Source organism: Ascaphus truei, chromosome 14, assembly GCF_040206685.1.
Source record: "Ascaphus truei isolate aAscTru1 chromosome 14, aAscTru1.hap1, whole genome shotgun sequence".
NCBI classification, from domain to species: domain Eukaryota; kingdom Metazoa; phylum Chordata; class Amphibia; order Anura; family Ascaphidae; genus Ascaphus; species Ascaphus truei.
Genome location: NC_134496.1, coordinates 16,746,860 through 16,769,044, shown reverse-complemented (window position 1 = coordinate 16,769,044; position 22,185 = coordinate 16,746,860). Strand labels below are relative to the sequence as shown.

Here is a 22,185-nt window from a genome sequence, read left to right as displayed (position 1 = left end):
CTGTGTCTACAAACGTTAATTCTTTATAGAATGAAGGGGTTATCTAGAATGTTTGTGCTGTAAAATATTATAGAAAACCTCTTACTATTTTTACAGCACAAACATTTGTCACACCTTCATTTTATAAAAGATTAAAGTTCTGTGACCCACAGTGTGGAACCTTTCTTAGATCAGATATCTGACACTTTGATGTGTGTGTGTGTGTGTGTCCATATTAATTGTGGGTCTAGATGTGACCCGGGAACAGGAGTTCTTGTTCGCCCTCGTCCTATATTTAAATCTGCCATCAGGGTAACAGGAACAGAAGGGAAGGTGAGCAGATTTACTAAAGACCTTTAATCCTCCTGGGTCTCAGACAGATTCCCCGGCTGCCGGATTTCTTGCAGAGATGTAGAGAAAGAGAGAGAGAGACAAGCTGGAAGAGGAGAGCAACTAAAAGAGAGACAGAAACAGGGAGAGAGGGCAGGGTGGGGCGAGAGAGACTGAAAGTAAGAGTGAATGCAAAAATGTCCAAGAGAGAGAGAGACAGGTAGAAAGAGTTAAGAGACAGGTGATGTAGTGCAAGAGAGAGAGAAAGAGAGGAACACTGAGGGGCAGAGACACCGACAGTGAAAGGCAGAGAGAAAAAGAAAGAGTGCGAGTGAGCGTGAGAAAGAAAGGAACGATGAGAGGAAGATGGAAATAGAAGGCAGAGAGAGAGCGTGGACCACAGAGCAGGAGAGGACTACAACTGGGGAGAAAGAGATACACGGGAGACTCACGCGTTATGATGTCACAAACACAGGTTAGACTGCAGTGCAGACATCAAGACCTCAAGAGACAGCAGCAGAGCAGGTAAGCGTAACAGAGAGAGTATTAATCAGCATGGGGCAGAATGGGGACATTTCCTAAGGGAGAAGAGGTTGTGCTCTGAAGCCTGAGAGTGGAGGCTAAGGGGAGACTTGAGGAGGTCCTTAAAGTAAAGACATAAGGGGGTGTTAATTGTGGGGGCTAGCCAGGGATTTAATGGGGTACGAGGCTTCACAGCAGATAAGTGAATATACAGACTGGCTGGGGCAAGTGGTCCTTATCTGCCCACACCTTATAACATCTGTAGGGTAGGCTTATTTCTATGGAACATTCTCTGTTATATAGGTATGGGTTGTTGGATATAGGTTTTAGGCCCCCAAATCTGAACCCCACAGACTATATACACCACGCGCTGCTATGATTTGGGGGCTGTTGATGGGAATGGACCCTAAATGAGGTTAGGAAGCTGATCCCAAAGGCGCAGTGACCAGGCCTGAGTTAACAGCCCAACACGGCCAATGAAGCCACTACTGGTGAACGACAGAAAGAGCGGCAGCTACTTCTCTCCGGACAGCGCACAGATCGTTATTACATTTTACTGCATCTTATTGCATGTACTAATTAGCTCAGCTGCAGTGAATTTATTCTAAATATTTTTAAGGATTATATTTTTATAACTGCAATTTGCTGTTTTTGATTGGTGCATATTAAATTGGAGGTTGGGTCTGTTGACACTGCCTCCCCCTGGTGGGGATAGCAATACATGGATCAGATCTTGTAGGAAATCAGCTGTAAGATGTAATAAAGGTCAATCTTTTATATCCCCATCAACCTGTCGGTGAGTGCGCTCATTAGAGAGCTGAGGTATAAGGTGTCTCTTAAGGGATTCCTAGTGGCGGCCATATTTAAGAAGCCCAGCAATATATGATTTGGCGTGGATATTTCCCTGGGGTTTGGAAACCGCTAGAGGGTTCCGCAATAAAGCTTGGGTATAGCAGAGGGTAAAATAGCTTCTTTTAACCTTTTTTTTGCAATGAAAAAGGTTAAAGTCCAATTCAGACTGGGATTTAAGTAGAAACTTGGAAAGATTTGCCCTTTATTTGAACTATTGCATTTTGTAAAAACATTTCTAAATAAGGGGTTTTCTGGAAGATAAAAAGAGAGGTCTCCATCTGTGAGGTGAAGATGATGGACCTATGAATTGACATCATATTAGGGAATGTATTCAAGCTTTGAATATCTAGATATTCTGGATTTTGTTTTATTACAGACTGCATTCATGTAATGTTTTCTAGATACATTATATATATATATATAGATATTCCGTCTTTTGTATGACAGACACTAGATACTGGAATATTTTCCAGATCTGGATACCTACATATGTCGGCCTTTTATTACAAAGGGCACTGCGGATTTAAGCAAATGTAACTCAATAATTGAGCCAACACTTCGTGCAAACACTGGAGCACCAGTAATTGTATGTTTTTTCTATTTTGAGGTGTGCAGCATCACTCTATGTTTTCTGGCCTTTTATTACAGACACTACATTCTGGAATATATTCTACATTTTGATATCTGGGTATTCCAGGTTTTAATTTTAGACACTGGAATATATTCTAGATTTCAGCATCGTGATATTCCGACTTTTCATTGCGGCCAATACATTCTGGATGTCTAGATTTGTCAGCTTTTTTTTATTGGATATTACAGCCGTGTTCCGGATGTCGCAATGGCACAAGCGTTGGTTGATAATAGTGGTGATATAGGAGGACACTGAGTGTTATGTTCCGCAGGGAGAGAGTGGCCAGGCTTTACAACCAGTGGGATGAGATCTGCCGGAGACAGCGAGACGCCCACAGGAGGAACCAAGTCCTGCTGAGGGATTTCCGCAGGGTGGAGAGAGACCTGTCACTTCTCGCTGCCAAGACAGAGAGCTTCAGGAGGAAGCGGGTGACATGTTACTGCACCCTCTGCAGCACCCACTGCTATTCCTGTTTTGTCCCACCCCCCACCCTCAACCTCCCACCCAACACGCACAGCTCTGCTACCACATCTATATCCTGCTATTCCTGTACATGCACGCAGCTGTCACTACATCTGTAGCCAGCTCTGCTATTCATGTGCTAACCCCCCACTCACACAGCTCAATCACTGCACTCTCCTCCTGTCCTGCAGTCTCCTCTTGTCTTCCTGTGCTAATATTAGAAATGAGGACGATTTCTCTGCTTTCTTCCTCAGGACGACTACAAGAAATTCCTTTCTCTGAGTCCGCCACTTGATTTTCAGACATCCCATGGATCCGCCAGTCCCTGTGGAGATAGGAGCCCCTCTGGGACCCTCAGGGGCCCCATCCCAACAACGTATGATGGGATTGTTGGCCACTGGCAACGTCCAGTTTCATTTGAGGCCCACACTTGGCGAAACCACTTTCATCAGGCTTCAGTTGCCAACGGTTACAGTGTTGGCCCAAATGCACCGTTAGGACTGAAAGGTAACAGCCATGGGGTTTTGTACAAAGAGTCCAGAATCAGAATATACACAGGATCTTTTAAGGGGGGAACCTGTGTTTCTACACTGTTTTTCTAAAGATCATCAAGAAACCCTGCAAAATTATCAAGAGGATGCAAACATCTGGCACATTGCTTTAGTTAATAGTAGATTTTTTTCTTACAGTTTAGATAGAAAGGTAGCCTACATTTTAGGGAAAGGGAAAATGTGTGGTCAGGACACAATAGAAAAGTGAAAATAAAATGACTGAGTTGTCTTTTCTTCCTCTTTGGAAATCAGAATACTCATTCCATTGAGGTATAAATGCAAAAGCTAGAGGAAGAACTGAGCATTTGCCCCAGAGCCTACAATTACATCGCTCGTTCAAAATAGCCGTTTTAGTCCTGATGAAGAGCAGATTCGCTGTAGGTGTGAGACCTGGTAGTAGACCAAGATTGGAGTTCTTCATTAATAAAAATATAGGGCACAGAGCTTTCAGGACCTCATAGGTTTCAAAATCTCTGTGCACTATATCCTCTGAGAAACTCATGTTCTTCTAAGGTATCACAACCTGAGGCTACCATGAATGACAACTAAAATGTAGGGATAATCAGAATACAGGAATAAAGAAAATGCCTGCTCTGTCTCATACCTTCCTTCTCATACCTCAGGACACTCTTTCAACCCTAGAGTGCCACCAAGCTACTGGAGCTGTATGTGCCCTCACTGGAATGGACTGTCTGGAGGTTCACTACCAAATGATTTGAGGGTTCCATGTTCAACTCCCTGTAAGGAGCCATTGGAGAGCCCACCTTGGAAGACAAAACATATCATGACAGACTCAACGTTTCCTGGAGATACCACCACAACCTCTAACCAATGGGGAACTGGGGTTGCCCAATACCCATGGACCAATTTTGATGGTGTCCAAGGGACATCGGAAGTTGGACACTTGGATGCTGGCACCACCGAAAACAGAGTTAGCTCTCAGAAGATCCCTGGAGCTCCCCACCTGTGCAGATGCAGTGCAAACAGATCACGGACAGAAAAGGATATAGACAGTCCAAAGCAAAGGATGATGGAAAGTGGTGCCGTTTACCCACAGGGCACTTTGGTGGAAGCAAAAGATGAGGGTTTAGAGAAAACACCAGGTAAGTAAAGTGAAAAATAACATATATATATATATATATAAAATACGCATGGTATATTCTGTGTCACCCCGTGGTGGGAGGAACAGACTCTATAGGCCATAGCTCCTTTCTATCTGTGTCACTGTGTCACCCTGCAGGGAAGTGGAGGAGGGAGGGACAGACTCATAGCTCCCTTCTGTCTGTGTCACCCTGCGGGGGAGGGACTCATAGCTCCCTTCTGTCTGTGTCACCCTGCGGGGGGAGGGACAGACTCATAGCTCCCTTCTGTCTGTGTCACTATCACCATGCGGTGGTAGGGACATACTTGATGGGACATAGATTTTGTCTTCGTCTCTTAATTATGTCTTATTCTATCTATGACAGTCCGACTACAAGCAACTCTCTCTAAGTGTCGACAGCAGTCACCTTACTCATTCCTCCAATCAGATTGTGAAAGCTGCGACACAGGACAACTCCCACCATACCCTCAGCATTTGGGAACTCATCGTCATAGGACGCTTCTTACTCCAACAGCCAAGGTAATGCAGAGCACCCAAACAAATCACCAGGGAGATGAGAACTGTATGACTGCAACTTCCCCAGAAGGTGAAACGTCTCAAAAAGATAGTCTAGCCCATAAGTTGGGTAAGGAACAGTTTCATCATTCAGAAAGCAATCTGGAGACGAGGGGCTATGGAATGTCCTTCAACCTGAAAACCAAATGTGTTGATTGCGAAGGGGATGGGGTACCAGCTCCATGCCATCAAGGGAAGAAGGAAGAGAGAAGCCACCCTGAAGAAAAGAGTGAGGGCATGTTGGAGATATATGAAGGGTGTAGGCAGCAAGAGAAGAAGAAAAGTCCACGAGAAGAAGACAGCAAAAGTGAAGTGGTAGGGTGGGGACTAAAGGAAGAGCAGGTCAGCAGCTGTCACCAAGAAGAGGATGAGAGTGAGGTGTCAGTGGGGACTTCTGTAGGATGGAAGCAGAAGGCGCAGGAGGTCAGAAGCTCTTGGCAAGAAGAAAACAATAGTGAAGTGTCAGGCGGGTTATCCATAGGGTGTCAAAAAGTGGCTGGAAAAGCAGACACATGTATTGTCTCCAAAGGCCACTTGATGGTGACAAAGGCAGATTCCTACCCCTCAAATGGGCCAAGCCAAAGTGAGTCAGATGCTGAATCTGATTTGCCCAAGGAAGAACAGATAGGGATGGAGAGTGAGGGAGAAGATCCCATGTCAGATGGAGGATTGGATATAACAGAGGAGAGAAAATGGAGGGATAGTGTTGTGTGTGAACGGGGCTCATCTGCGGGAGACAAAAATGTTATGCACAAGGGAAGGAAAGAGGAAGAAAATGGGATGACGGTCGTAGGATTTATGGAGCAGGAAGTGGAGATAAGTGAGGAGAGTGAGGATGACGTGGAGGAAGAGAGTGGGAATATAGAGAATGTGAAAAGGACGAATGAAAAGGAAAGAGAGGCAAATGGAGAAACGTCAGAAAATGAAATGAAGGAGGAGACAGAGGTGAAAACAGGGATGGTAGCGGAGGATGAACAAAATGAGACAGATGAAGGGGAGACAGAAAGAAGCAGTGAAAGAGAGGAGGGAGAAACTGACGTAGAACAGAAAGAAGAGACAGAAGGAGAAAGTTCGGATGAAAGCTGCCTTATAGTAATCGTGAGAGAAAAGGAAGAGGGTGAAAAAATGACAAACAAAGGAGAGAAAAGAGAAATGGGAATAAAGCAGGAAGAGGAGGAAGAGACAGAGTCATCTGGGGGAGGGGAAGGAACAAGTGGAGAAAACAATGAGGAAGGGGAAAGAACAATAGATAGTATAGATGCAGACAGAGATGGGAGACAGGGACGCCAGGTGAGGCAGGAAAAGGGGAAAGATTATGAGGCCCAAATGGATGAAGGCAAGAGCGAAACGGGGGAGAGGAAGAACGGAGAGGTTGGAAGTGGACAAAAGAAAGCGATAATCGAAGAACAAGAGGAAGAAGAGTGGGCAGATGAAGAGGCAAAAGAGGGGTCTGGGGAAGAGACATCTGGAAGTGGGGATCAGGAGGACGAAGATAAGATCGATGTTGACTCTGAGGAGAACGACAACACAGACTTCTGGGGCAACAAGGAACATTCAGATGATGGGGGGTCAGGGTTCCAGATGGAGGGAGAGGAGGAAGAAGTAAGAAGAAGTCAGTCTGATGCTGAAGACACCCAGATCCAAGCCGACGTGGAGCATACTAGGAGGTAGACTTTCCTTTTAATCTGAGCAGAACCTTGTAGAGGCAAAATGCCTGCTTCTGTCCCCCGTCTTCTCTTGGGTTCTCAGACAACCTAAGAGAATAGGAAACACTTTGACAGGTGCCACGTTGTTAATTCCCAAAGAAACATATTCTTTAACAACGTAGAACAGGAAGTCTCCATGTTGCCATTGTGATGACATCACGTATGGTACAGGAAGTTCCAGCTGTCAGACATCAGTGTGATGTCAGCGAACTTTGAGCTGTCCCCAGGTGACAGGAAGACACGCTGTCACTAAATGACCCAGCAGCTGGGATATTCTAAAGTGGGATACATCCCTGCAAAATAAAGTCCATCTGAAATGAAAACTCATTAAAACCCTATCCTTTTCAAACATCCCCGTCTCCCGGTCACCACATGGTCCCTGTCACAGGCAGAGCCGTACATGACATCACAGGAGGTGACGGCAGAGAGGCGCAGAACATGGCAGCACACACGCGGGGAAACCACCGAGGCCATTACTTGATATATTAAACACACATCTAAGAATGCTGCCATCGTTAGATAGGCAAAACATCTACAAAGAAAGACTATCTCCCTGTATATACAACAGCTGTATAAACAGCCTTATCACAAAGTGAAGCATTAGGTTATTACGGAGATTGATTAAATGATGCTTTAATGATGAAGACCTGACCCTACAGCAGAGCTAGGGTCGCAGTTTTTGTCTTTAGCCACAAGAGGGCAGTATACTATCATACTCCTATTTATGGGAGATCTGCAGAAATATTGTATGGGGCAAACTGTTGCATTATTGCTAAACATATGATTTGGTGCATTAATATGGTAATTACGTGGTTAAGGTTAAAAGGAAGATGCAGTGCCCATCACGTTCAACCTGTGCACATATATAGATTTATATCACATTTATACCCCTGAATAAATGGTTGGGTGTTAGTGTCTAATTTATTATTTCCTTCTATGTTCCAGGGAAGCAAAACCCCCTCATTGCCACAAAGAGACAGGTGGATACAATATCTCATGTTGCTGTCTGTGTCAGACTTGTGTGTGTCTCTTTATATGTCTGTGTGTGTGACTATATGTGTGTGTGTGTGACTATATATCTGTCTGTGTGTGACAATATGTCTGTTTGTGACTATATATCTGTGTGTGACTATATATCTGTGTCTGTGTGTGACTATGTGTCTGTGTGTGACTATATATCTGTATCTGTGTGTGACTATATATCTGTGTCTGTGTGTGACTATATATATCTGTGTCTGTGTGTGACTATATATATCTGTGTCTGTGTGACTATATATGTCTGTGTGTGACTATATATCTGTGTCTGTGTGTGACTATATGTCTGTGTCTGTGTCTGACTATATGTCTGTGTCTGACTATATGTCTGTGTCTGACTATATGTCTGTGTCTGACTATATGTCTGTGTCTGTGTGTGACTATATGTCTGTGTCTGTGTGTGACTATATGTCTCTGTCTGTGTGTGACTATGTCTGTGTCTGTGTGTGACTATATGTCTGTGTCTGTGTGTGACTATGTCTGTGTCTGACTATATGTCTGTGTCTGTGTGTGACTATATGTCTGTGTCTGTGTGTGACTATATGTCTGTGTTTGTGTGTGTGACTATATATATATATCTGTGTCTGTGTGTGACTATATATATCTGTGTCTGTGTGTGACTATATATGTCTGTGTCTGTTTGACTATATATGTCTGTGTCTGTGTGTGACTATATGTCTGTCTGTGTGTGACTATATGTCTGTCTGTGTGTGACTATATGTCTGTGTCTGTGTGTGACTATATGTCTGTGTTTGTGTGACTATATGTCTGTCTGTGTGTGACTATATGTCTGTGTCTGTGTGTGACTATATGTCTGTGTCTGTGTGTGACTATATGTCTGTGTTTGTGTGTGTGACTATATATATATATCTGTGTCTGTGTGTGACTATATATATCTGTGTCTGTGTGTGACTATATATGTCTGTGTCTGTTTGACTATATATGTCTGTGTCTGTGTGTGACTATATGTCTGTGTCTGTGTGTGACTATATGTCTGTGTCTGTGTGTGACTATATGTATGTGTCTGTGTGACTATGTCTGTGTCTGACTATATGTCTGTGTCTGTGTGTGACTATATATCTGTGTCTGTGTGTGACTGTATGTTTGTCTGTGTGTGACTATATGTCTGTCTGTGTGTGACTATATATGTGTGTCTGTGTGTGACTATATGTCTGTGTTTGTGTGTGACTATATATATCTGTGTCTGTGTGTGACTATATATATCTGTGTCTGTGTGTGACTATATATGTCTGTGTCTCTGTGACTATATATGTTTGTGTCTGTGTGTGACTATATGTCTGTCTGTGTGTGACTATATGTCTGTGTCTGTGTGTGACTATATGTCTGTGTCTGTGTGTGACTATGTCTGTGTCTGACTATATGTCTGTGTCTGTGTGTGACTATATATCTGTGTCTGTGTGTGACTGTATGTTTGTCTGTGTGTGACTATATGTCTGTCTGTGTGTGACTATATATGTGTGTCTGTGTGTGACTATATGTCTGTGTTTGTGTGTGACTATATATATCTGTGTCTGTGTGTGACTATATATATCTGTGTGTGTGAATATATATCTGTGTCTGTGTGTGACTATATATCTGTGTCTGTGTCTGTGTGACTATATATGTCTGTGTCTGTGTGACTATATATGTCTGTGTCTGTGTGACTATATATGTCTGTGTCTGTGTGACTATATATGTCTGTGTCTGTGTGACTATATATGTCTGTGTCTGTGTGACTATATATGTCTGTGTCTGTGTGACTATATATGTCTGTGTCTGTGTGACTATATATGTCTGTGTGTGACTATATATGTCTGTGTCTGTGTGACTATATATGTCTGTGTCTGTGTGACTATATATGTCTGTGTGTGACTATATATGTCTGTGTCTGTGTGACTATATATCTGTCTGTGTGTGACTATATGTCTGTGTCTGTGTGACTATATATGTCTGTGTCTGTGTGACTATATATGTCTGTGTCTGTGTCTGTGTGTGACTATATATCTGTGTCTGTGTGTGACTATATATGTGTGTCTGTGTGTGACTATATGTCTGTGTCTGTGTGTGACTATATATGTCTGTGTCTGTGTGTGACTATATATCTGTGTCTGTGTGTGACTGTATGTCTGTGTGTGACTATATATGTGTGTCTGTGTGTGACTATATATGTGTGTCTGTCTGTGACTATATATGTGTGTCTGTGTGTGACTATATATCTGTGTGTGACTATATATGTGTGTCTGTGTGTGACTATATATGTGTGTCTGTGTGTGACTATATATGTGTGTCTGTGTGTGACTATATATGTGTGTCTGTGTGTGACTATATATCTGTGTGTGACTATATATCTGTGTCTGTGTGTGACTATATCTGTGTCTGTGTGTGACTATATATGTGTGTCTGTGTGTAACTATATGTGTGTCTGTGTGTGACTATATATCTGTGTGTGACTATATATGTGTGTCTGTGTGTGACTATATATGTGTGTCTGTGTGTGACTATATATCTGTGTGTGACTATATATCTGTGTCTGTGTGTGACTATATATGTGTGTCTGTGTGTGACTATATATGTGTGTCTGTGTGTGACTATATATCTGTGTGTGACTATATATGTGTGTCTGTGTGTGACTATATATCTGTGTGTGACTATATATGTGTGTCTGTGTGTGACTATATATCTGTGTGTGACTATATATGTGTGTCTGTGTGTGACTATATATCTGTCTGTGACCGCAGTGATCTTTTCTCTTTCCTTCTTTCTTATCTTTCTCTCTCTCTTCCTCTCCATGTATATAATATTTGATGTGAATGTTTCCCCCCAGAAGTGGCTGCCGTCTGTTCTCAGGAGGCAGCAGGACAGGATCCCGCAGGAGTGGAGCAGACAGAGACAGAAACACAAAGGTAACATTATACAGGGACAGTGCATGTTTGCTAATGTGTAACCACGTCAGGGGTTAAGTCAGAGTAGACAATGGGGTTTCAAAGTATACAGCCCAGCAACCCTTCCTATGGCAGTTCCCTTCCTGATGGTTTTTAATCCACAGCTGTATCTGACTAGGGCAGGAGCACACATGGCGCTTCGCCGCTCCGCGCGGCTCCGTCTGCGGGGCGATGTGTGAACATCCCCAGCAGACGGAATAATCCCAGAGCGGGCGGGCGAGCGGGCAGGCGGGGGGGCGGGCGGGGGAGCGGGCGGGCGTTGCTTGGCTGCTGAAGCTGACGTCGCGCTGCTGCAGCCGGAGATCACACTTTTGAAAGACTCCAGCTAGAGCAGCGACGCCGCCGCGCTTCGCAGTCATGGTGGTTTCAACAATGAACACTACCATTGGCCGCCAGGGGTCGGTGACGAACGCGCGCGCATGTCGTGTAGCGCGGTGTGTGCTCCAGCCCTTAGACGAGGAGACGGCAGAGCGTCGCCCCATTAACACCTCCTCTGCCAGAGACCTGCAGAGCGTCGCTCCATTAACCCGTCCCCTGCCAGTCACCTGCAGAGCGACGCTCCATTAACCCTTGGCAGAGACCCGCAGAGCGTCGCTCCATTAACCCCTCCCTGCCAGTCACCTGCAGAGCGACGCTCCATTAACCCTTGGCAGAGACCTGCAGAGCGTCGCTCCATTAACCCTTCCCCTGACAAGACCTGCAGAGTGTCGCTCCATTTACCTCATCCCTGCCAGAGAACTGCAGTGTGACCGTTAACCCCTTCCCTGCCAGAGACCTGCAGAGTGCCCATTAACCCCTCACCTGCCAGTCATGCAGTGACCATTAACCTCTTCCCTGCCAGAGACCTGCAGTGTGACCGTTAACCCCTTCCCTGCCAGAGGCTGCAGTGCACCCATTAACCCCTCCCACCATCTGTCTCCTGTGTAGGCCCCTCTGGCTCTGCTGTCTGACAACCTGCCCTCTGCCTAAGTTTTGTAACAAGAGGTAATCTATGTTCTGGCCCAAGCACCCCCTGAGAGATGCGTAGGGACAGGCAGGGTAACTCAATCCCATATATCAAGCAAGGGAACCTTCTTACTTGCTGAAGTGTTTATTTGGGGTAATAACATACAAATAAGAAGGGGGGAGTGGGAGTAGTGAGGGAACACTGGGACATGAGAGTAATGGAGGGGAAAGGGAGCTATGGGGGAAGTGGGATAAATGCAGGATATAGGGATAGGTAAAAGATCAGTCACTTTACCAGGATAGGAGAGATGTCTGCTCAGCATGGCTGCTGGTACTAAGAGACAGCATGCTGGTCTGGGCTGATGGGAAACTAACTGGGACAATACCACCTGGCAAGGGGAGAGGGAGCAGTCCATCCTGGTAAAAGGCAGGGGGGTTGCCAAGGCAACTGGCTGAAGCCAAGAAACCCACAAGGGGTCGTAACATTGTTGCAGCAGCCAGGCTGAGGAACACACACACACAACACACACACAACACCCCCCACCCCCCCCCCCCCCCAATACGAGAGAGAGAGAGAAAGTGATAATGAGGAGAGAGAGAGAGAGAGAGGACAATTCACACAAATTAAAGTGATTTGTAAAAGAAGACATATATATTGGAGTGTTAAATCCTCACTTTATCCAGACTGGGGGGTCATTTTAGACCAGGAGTGGTCACCTCCAATCCTCAAGGGCCACCAACAGATCAGGTTTTAATGATATCCCTATAAACAACAAAACAGGTAGCGCTAACCGCAATGTGTGTGGTGTAGTAACTATTACCTTATATATTAATTAAAACTATACATAAGGGGCTGCCTAGGACACAAAGCCTGACCCCCTGGTCAGGAAAACAGTATGGACAGGGAATAGTTCCGTGGGCGCCTATAAAATTTTACCACTATAAAGGATATACGAAAACCAAGCCTGTTGGTTGTGAAGATTGTTGATCCTCACGGTGGGCTTGAAAACAAAGAGAAAGCACAACACATAGCGTAATACTGTTGAAACATTAAACAAACAACATATAAGACAACATATAACAGCTGAATACTGAAATGGTATTTTTAGGACAATAAAATCATTTAATAACAATTAATATTTACTATAATGCACAATTTGCATGGACATATAGATTTAAGCAATTAAAAATCTGAATAGGTGGTTCAACTGCTCCGTAGCACCAATGTTGATGATAGCAATGCCTACTCACCAGATGGAATAGGTTTGCAGGCAGTGGATATTTTAGAGAGTATCCCCTCTCATCTGTGTGCTGCTCTCTGCTTAGCTGGCTTCTCTGTCGGCTCGTGGGTGCAGCTCATCAGCAGGGACTCCTGCAGCTCCAGGAAGCACGTCTGAGCAGATGGAACTCAGCTGCAGCTGATTCAGCACGATGTCAGCCACGGACCACCGTGAGCTAGTCTATCTGCTGCTCACTGCTAGCTGGCGTCTCTATCCGCTCGTGGACGCAACTTGTCAGCAGGTACTCCTGCAGGGCGCCAAGCAGGGCGCTTGAATAATGGGAAACCGCAACAGCTGGTTCAACTCGTCGGCGGCTATAAGAGATGGTTAGCTGGCAGCTCACGTTGATTCACCGATGTACGGGGGGTACTACACCAATGTGTGCGGGGCTTGAACCTCCACCCTACGCGTTTCAAGAGCGATCTGCTCTCTTCCTCATATACCCCTGAGGAAGAGAGCAGATCGCTCTTGAAACGCGTAGGGTGGAGGTTCAAGCCCCGCACACATTGGTGTAGTACCCCCCGTACATCGGTGAATCAACGTGAGCTGCCAGCTAACCATCTCTTATAGCCGCCGACGAGTTGAACCAGCTGTTGCGGTTTCCCATTATTCAAGCGCCCTGCTTGGCGCCCTGCAGGAGTACCTGCTGACAAGTTGCGTCCACGAGCGGATAGAGACGCCAGCTAGCAGTGAGCAGCAGATAGACTAGCTCACGGTGGTCCGTGGCTGACATCGTGCTGAATCAGCTGCAGCTGAGTTCCATCTGCTCAGACGTGCTTCCTGGAGCTGCAGGAGTCCCTGCTGATGAGCTGCACCCACGAGCCGACAGAGAAGCCAGCTAAGCAGAGAGCAGCACACAGATGAGAGGGGATACTCTCTAAAATATCCACTGCCTGCAAACCTATTCCATCTGGTGAGTAGGCATTGCTATCATCAACATTGGTGCTACGGAGCAGTTGAACCACCTATTCAGATTTTTAATTGCTTAAATCTATATGTCCATGCAAATTGTGCATTATAGTAAATATTAATTGTTATTAAATGATTTTATTGTCCTAAAAATACCATTTCAGTATTCAGCTGTTATATGTTGTCTTATATGTTGTTTGTTTAATGTTTCAACAGTATTACGCTATGTGTTGTGCTTTCTCTTTGTTTTCAAGCCCACCGTGAGGATCAACAATCTTCACAACCAACAGGCTTGGTTTTCGTATATCCTTTATAGTGGTAAAATTTTATAGGCGCCCACGGAACTATTCCCTGTCTTTAATGATATCCCTGCTTCAGCACAGGTGGTGCAGTCCACGACTGAGCCACTGATTGAGCCATCTGAGCTGAAGCAGGGATATCCTGACCACTCCTGTTTTAGGGGGATCAGATCAAAGCTAACTGCCCCTTCGTGGAGGTGATAAATAGAGACCAATTCTGCCCTACTGCAGGGAACAGCATCGCCCGCAGAGAAGACACAGTGACGATTGTCTGATGGACACTCTCCAAATGAGTCCCATTGAATCCGGATCCATGTTACCACCACAAGGAGCATTATCAGCCCACGTTTCCAGGTAAGACAAGCAGGCAGAGCACAGACCGGGCAGAGCCACGCTGCGGGATCCCACAAAGCATGAGATAAAAATAACACTTACATAATAAAACGGGATCGCAATAAATGCAACCATCTGTAGGTAGGCTCGGGATGAGGAGTGTAATCAGGCATATACCGAAACAGGGGCAAGATCAAAAACGCCTGAATGTCCAGTATAATCAGATCTTCCAGCTCAGGAAACAACCCTTCCACCTGGCGCTTTTAACAATCCACAAGAAGGAACATCAGCAGCTGCCCGGAGAAACGCAGTAACGCTTACTCTCTGCTGCGTGTGACGTCACCTTCTCGCGTTTCGTGTCATACGACGCTTCGTCAGGAGGTATAATTGACAGTGAAGACGTCCAGTTAAAGTAGTGGAAGTTGAAACTGATCCACCAATGGGATTCACTCATTGTCCCAATAACAATATAGGCCACCCAGCCGATACAATCAGCGCTAAAACGTTAACCCGGCTGAATATATATATTAGACAACCTCAAACAGTACAATTATGAGAATAGAGCATAAAACAATACTACAAGTTGATGCTATTATTTTAACAACCCAAAGAAAAACGAGGGGGGAGAAAGGGGGGGGGTGTAATACTTAAAGCTGCAGTTCAGTCTTTTTTTTTTTTTTTTTTTTTACTTCAATATTTTCATGTGTGCAATCTCTAATTACCTAAAGAACTGTATAGCTGTCAGTCAATTCGTTCTCCATGTATCGATAGGCGAAATTTGGTGACATAGTTAGTGAAGGGATCTGTTTATATTCTGCTTCAGTCTGTCAGTGGAAGCTCATGAATATTCATGAGCACTCCTGCACTGACATGTGCTAGAGGGAGGGCAGGGCTGACAAAGGGGTGTGCCAGGGCTTGTGACAGGACATGAAGGGGCAGTGCCTTAGCAAATGGCTGTTAAAATAGAATACAAGAAAATTGGTCTTTCAAAGTTGTTTTTTTATAAACAGAAAATGCTAAAAGTATTTTTTCTTACTACAGAACTGATTTATTTAAAAAAACCACACATGCAGGATATTGACTGAACTGCAGCTTTAATCTAATGACACATAGATACAACAGAATACAGAAACCATAAAAATGGGACATAAAACAATAAATCAATAACACTGACAGTGGAATAACTTAGCATGACAATAAAACAAAGGGAAACATATAACATCTAATCTAATGACACATGAATGTAGGTGAGTACATTTGATTACATTTAGACAACCTCAAAGGGCTGACACACTTTTCTCATCTTCAGAGCAGCGGACACGGAGTCTATTCCCGAACCACGTTGTGCAGGTAAGACCTGTGTATATGAAGCCGTGCAAGTGAAACCAGTGTCTACTCCTGCTTGACCTGAGTCCATTCTAGAGGTGATGACATCACAATGACATCAGCTCCAGAAAGAGACACTTTCCGACCTCTAGGGAAAGCCAGCAGGATGCCAGATTGTATAGGAAGAAGTATTAGCAGCAGATCACTGGGAAGACCTCATCTAGAACCTTGTGTTGGGTTCTGGAGACCAGATTTCCAGACAAATGGAGAGGGGGATATGGTAAACGTTCAAATACATCAAGGGTTTCAACAAGGTGCAGGAGGGAAGCATATTTAAGAGAAGGAGAAGTGTAAGAATGAGGTCATGGGGTAAAGCTGAATAGTGGGAGGCTCATACTGAGGTACTTCTTCAGTGAAAGAGTGGTGGATTAGTGAAGTCGCCCCCCAGCAGACAGTAGAGGCTCATACAATAGGTCTGCTTGGCGTAGACCTAAGAGGAAATGAACAAAAGGATCCAATGAGGTCTCAGATGGATTGACAGCAGGTAGGAGAATGGGCAGAATGAAGGAGAGTGGGGTGAGGTGGGGGTGGGGGGTTCTTATCTGCTCTCTGTTTCTGTTCTTTATGCAATAAAAATGTGATGTCAGTCTCGAATCTAGACCAATAAGATTCATCCAGGACCTCAGTGTTTACAGTCTGGGTTCTAAACACCAGGTCAGATAGATAGATAGATAGATAGATAGATAGATAGATAGATAGATAGATAGATAGATGAAACAATGGATGGGTGATAAAGTAACTAACACGAGGTCACACTGGATCTCCTGTTGACTTCTCACTTCAGAGGCCAGCACCTTAAACACAAAGCCCCACTCCCTCTCAATGTGACTCCCGTTCCGTTGCCCCATATCCCTGCTCCTCCCTATTTTTGCCTCTGTCTCTATTTTCTCTTAACATCCTCCATTCAATTCTAGACTTATCATCTTCTAACGCACACTTCTCTCTTCTTCACTCTCCCTCTTTCTCTTTTTCTATCTCTCTGCCTCTCATTCTTAACCCTTCTCTCTTTCCCTCTCTAAGTGATGCTCTTTCCCCACCCCTCTCTCCCCCTATCTTCTCTCCATTTCATTTCCTGTCTTCTATTCCAGACTCAGGCGAAGAGACGTCTCGAGGTGGCAATACACCTGAGAATCAGCGCTGGTCAGACTCAGAGGACAATGTCCACTCCTTCTATGACTGACTGATCGCATCACTCACTGAGGAGGTCAAGTGAGCGGCTTTATGGAGTAATAGGAGGAGTTATAGGGCACAATAGGAGGAGTTATAGGGCACAATAGGAGGAGTTATAGGGAGCGGTTATGTAACCCTCCATGCCCGGCTCCTAGGGACATTACATCGGGGTATATTAAATGGATACTCCGAATGGGTTACCCTAACTCAGGGGGCTGGATTCAGGCGGCTGGGCAACGAGGTAGTAAGGTTGTATAATAACGGGCGCCAGGAACTTGTAGTACAAATGTAATTTATTCGTGTCCCCGACCACAAGCACCGTTCATACACATTCTGACAATGTTGCCCTGTATTTTACATCAGACACACATTAGTATGTTTCTCCCATTAGTGCTCGATCTTAACACTTGAACCGAGGTAGATGTACTTAGTTTCTCTGCGGGACCCGGCCTCTGTTGTTACTTCGGAACCATTGTCAGTACTAATCTGATTACTCTGGGCCCCTACGGGAATCCTGGTGGGTCTTCCTTACTGCACCCAATACATTTTGCCTGTTCGGGAACTGCCACTTCCACACAGCCAGCTGAGGAATGTTAGCGCCGATCCGTGGTTAGTCCTGATCCGCCGACAACCGGCAGCCATCTTTCATGAGGCCCTCTATAGCGTGCGGTGTTCCTCTTTATTGCTTACTCAGGACTCCATTCCTTCTTTTGGGGATTCTAACATAACGGGTACTGTCCCTATCTACAACATAATAATAAACAGGGGGGCCTGGTCTATGCTATTACTTTATAAACATACTTACTGTATCTACTCTCCCCGAGGCTGCTCTCCTCTTGACCTCCGGGAACCTAACTTTTTTGAACCTTCTCCTTCCCTTATATGCTTTCCGTGATGTCATGATCCCATGGGGCCTTACACACACCAATAATGCTAGTAACGTTTTAGGAGGGGGGTTACAGTTATATGGAGTAATAGGAGGAGTTATAGGGAGCGGTTATGTGGAGTAATAGGAGTTATAGGGAGCGGTTATATGGGGCAATAGGAGAAGTTATAGGGAGCGGTTATATGGGGTAATAGGAGGAGTTATAGGGAGCGGTTATATGGGGTAATAGGAGGAGTTATAGAGGTTATATTGGTAATGGGAGGAGTTATAGGGAGCGGTTATGTGGAGTAATAGGAGTTATAGGGAGCGGTTATATGGAGTAATAGGAGGAGTTATAGGTTGCGGTTATATGGGGTAATAGGAGGAGTTATAGGGAGTGGTTATATGGGGTAATAGGAGGAGTTATAGGTTGCGGTTATATGGGGTAATAGGAGGAGTTATAGGTTGCGGTTATATGGGGTAATAGGAGAAGTTATAGGGAGAGGGTATATGGGGTAATAGGAGGAGTTATAGGGAGCGGTTATATGAGGTAATAGGAGGAGTTATAGGGAGCGGTTATATGGGGTAATAGGAGGAGTTATAGGGAGAGGTTATATGGGGTAATAGGAGTTATAGGGAGCAGTTATATGGAGTAATAATATACCATTAATAACCAAGCCATTACATTATCTGTATACTTGTACCGTGAAATACAGCGTACACCGTGTGCGCTATTTAAGAATAAAATAGAGGTTATAATCAAAACAAAATACATTCTGTATAACACTTAATTATCAGCACTTAGCTTCTAACTGGCATAGATCTGCTGCCCCGAATCTGTATCTGTTTATATATAGTTAATCTGTATACACTACTCTTGTTTCACAGGGCAGGGAATGGGTTAAAGGTGCATCAACCACAAACAACCACCCCTCTTATCTCAGGCCCAGGGTCTCAGCGGACATAAGACTATCACTCAGTTACAGGGGCAGCCAACCTGTCCTCAAGGGCCACCAACAGGTCGAAGTCTGAGCCACCTGTGCTGAAGCACGGATATCCTGAACCGCTGACCTGTGTGTGGCCCTTGAGGATGGGAGTTGGCCAGCCAATTACTGAGCCACTGATTGAGCCACCTGTGCTGAAGCAGTGATATCCTGAAAAGCTGACCTGTTGGTGGCCCTTGGGGATGGGAGTTTGCCAGTCAATGATTGAGCCACCTGTGCTGAAGCAGGCATATCCTGAACCGCTGACCTGTGTGTGGCCCTTGAGGACCGGAGTTGGCCGCCCCGGCACTATCAGGTGTGACATCCCAGGGACTGGGTATTCTTTATGTGACAATGACCCATCCAGCCGGACAATGGGTTAAGGGTTTAGTAGATGTGTCTGTCAGGCTCTCGGGCTATGGAGAGGGCAGGGGGAGGAGGGGAGAGGGGGCACAGGTGAAGGGGGAGAGGGATTGATACTGGAACAATGGTGCAGAGATAAAGGTTGACAAAATGTAACCTTCAAGAAATTATGTCACTGTGTCCCTGATGTCTGTGTATTAGGAGGGGTGAGAGGTATGTGTCCCTGATGTCTGTGTATTAGGAGGGGTGAGAGGTATGTGTCCCTGCTCTCTGTGTATTTGGACGGTATGAGAGGTATGTGTCCCTGATCTCTGTGTATTAGAAGGTGAGAGGTATGTGTCCCTGATCTCTGTGAATTAGGATGAGGTAAGTGTCCCTGCTCTCTGTGTATTAGGAGGGTATGAGAGGTGCGTGTCCCTGATATCTGTATATTAAGAGAGGGTGAGTGGTACGTTTACCTGATATCAGTGTATTAGGAGGGTATGAGGGGTACGTGTCCCTAATGTCTGTGTATTAGGACGGGGTGAGAGATACGTGTCCCTGATGTCTGTGTATTAGGAGGGAATAAGAAGTACATGTCCCTGATATCTGTGTATTAGGAGGGGGTTAGAGGTACGTGTCCCTGCTCTCTGTGTATTAGGAGGGGGTGAGAGGTACGTGTCCCTGCTCTCTGTGTATTAGGAGGGGGTGAGAAGTATGTGTCCTGCTCTCTGTGTATTAGGAGGGGTGAGAGGTACGTGTCCCTGCTCTCTGTGTATTAGGAGGGGGTGAGAGGTACGTGTCCCTGCTCTCTGTGTATTAGGAGGGGGTGAGAGGTACGTGTCCCTGATGCTCCCATTTAACGAGTGACATTTTTCCTCACATGACACCGTCCTATTCTAACCCTATAAATCAGGTGGGGGGGGGGAATGGGGGGGGACGTCACGCGTTATGAGTTCCCATCGGACACACACGTAGAGACCCTTTCAGAAAATGAGCGGGCCCCTAATTACCTTACACAAGGGGGGATTAGCCGGGTCTTTGTAAGGAGACTTGTACACTCTCTTGTCTCCCCTCTCCCCTGCCGTGCCTGTCTATTGTAATCAAACCCCGTAGCAGTGAGGGGGCTTCCTCTATCTGTATCAATAGCTAATCGCCATAATCCCATATCTCTGTTTTACTGGCATGTAGCTCCCCTCCCCACCTCATTGTAAGGGGGTCTTCCCTATCCTCATAGTACTCACAATCCCCCCGATATAATCACAGCAGTAACCTCGTGGATTTTAATAGGATCGTCTTTCATTTTGGACTCACCCTGTTACACTCCTCAGGTGCCTCATAGACCTTAAGTGGATTCCCGTTTAAAATAAGTAGGGCCCTCTTATACAAAGTAGTTACTCCATAGACTTTTTAAATGATCACCCCCTTAAAATTGGAACTCGCCCTCTTACACATATTCCAGTATACATTTTAAAAGTAACCCCTTTTATCATTTAAGATCACCTTCTTACAATATGCTGCCCCTAAAGATTTTAATCAGACCACCCTCTTATACGCAACAGCTGCCCATATATAATTTAATAGGATCACACATACTGCATTCTCTGTCACTATATACATTAATAGGATCACCGTCTTATACGCAACCGCTGCCCATATATAATTTAATAGGATCACACGATTACACGTACTGTGTTATCTGCCCCTATATACTTTAGTAGGACCGCCCTATTATTCACATCATCTTCCCCTATATGCTTTTATAGGGTCCCTCTCTTACTTAAATCAGCTTGAACCCTTGTTATAAGAACATCCCCTGTATAAGAGCAGCCCTGACATACCCCTTCCTGTGTGGGGGAGGGAGGGGCCTATTATAAGAACACCTCTTATTTTTCCTTCTCAGTCCGTCTCACGCCTCATGAAGCCATATTTCTGCAGGACATATTAAAGATGGCCCCCTGATGGATTTCATAACCGCCAGAATTTTCACTGCGTCCGCAATCCCAGGGTTCCCTCCGCGGCCGAAGCGTCATTTCATTTTTTTCCCCCGCTCCGGTGACCCTGCGTTGCCTAGAAACTTGCTAGTGAAGATACCAGCCCGTTCCAATCTCGTGGGTGCCATTGAAATCCCCGTGGGGAAGTAACGCCGGTAACTTCACCGGTGAATATCTGGTGAAACGGTGTTATTTTGGCCGTTTGTGGCGGCGGGTTGCTTTAACAAGAGAAGCGCGGGTATCTTCAGGGATATTCCTTTCGGAGGCTTTTTTCGTAGTTAGGCTTTGAGGCCTACACTTATAGCAGCAAAAACTTGTATACAACGGGGAAGCCGCCACTTCACATGCTGCAGATGTCGCTATGTGGCAAAGGATTGCAAGCTCTGTGGGGGCAGGGTTGCCCTTTGCTATTTACCTGCTGCCATTATCCCCATTGCTTGTCATGTATTTACCTTGTGTTGTCGTTTTATAAAGCGAAGCATACATTGTTGGCGCTATATAAATACAATTATACATACAGAGGCTTCCAGTTTATTGCAGCTTCAGTATATGACTGTATAAATCTGACCCTGTGAGGGCTTTTGTTCACAGCCCCTCTAACACTGGGCAGATGAAGAGAGGTACACTGTAGTTCCCCTGTCAGTGTGGGATACAGGAGCTTACACTCCCCATGTAGGCTCCGTAACACCTGCAGTGTATTCTATGCATTCAGATCGCTTTGCCGTGGGTTTCTGCATTTTATTTTGCATGTGACTATATATATACGCAAGTAGAAAGGATGAGATAGTCTCGCTTTAAGCCACTGATCATGTGGGAGAAGGAGTGGCTCAGTGACTAAGGCTGCGGCCCCGCGGTCTGCGCAGCACGCACACCTGCCAGGATGGTCGCGCGTGCAGCCGAGTTCCCCGGACTGCAGGGGATTGACGGGGCGCGGCCATGACGTCACCCGGTAGGTTCGCCCTCATTGGCTGAACCGCCAGGGGGTGTGGCCTAGCGCTCCGTCGCTAGTACT

At 45.4% G+C, this 22,185-nt stretch overlaps 1 protein-coding gene across 5 annotated transcripts; it reads left to right on the top strand.

Moving 5' to 3' along the window:
• The first annotated feature begins 366 nt into the window (after window positions 1-366).
• Window positions 367-19,008, top strand: LOC142465684 (uncharacterized). Of its 5 annotated transcripts, none has more exons than XM_075569874.1 (11): window positions 367-834; window positions 2,586-2,742; window positions 3,031-3,283; window positions 3,951-4,430; window positions 4,794-6,651; window positions 7,636-7,670; window positions 10,550-10,628; window positions 11,595-11,651; window positions 14,332-14,454; window positions 15,748-15,783; window positions 16,908-19,008. In XM_075569874.1, exons 1-11 carry the CDS (start codon window positions 767-769, stop codon window positions 16,945-16,947), a joined length of 3,186 nt encoding a protein of 1,061 aa, XP_075425989.1. In that variant the 5' UTR covers window positions 367-766; the 3' UTR covers window positions 16,948-19,008. The 5 variants fall into 5 exon arrangements, with proteins under 5 accessions (XP_075425989.1, XP_075425986.1, XP_075425985.1 ...); XM_075569871.1 differs by having other exon boundaries at window positions 368-834; window positions 10,553-10,628; window positions 15,743-15,783; XM_075569870.1 differs by having other exon boundaries at window positions 368-834; window positions 15,743-15,783.
• Window positions 19,009-22,185: the final 3,177 nt, after the last annotated feature.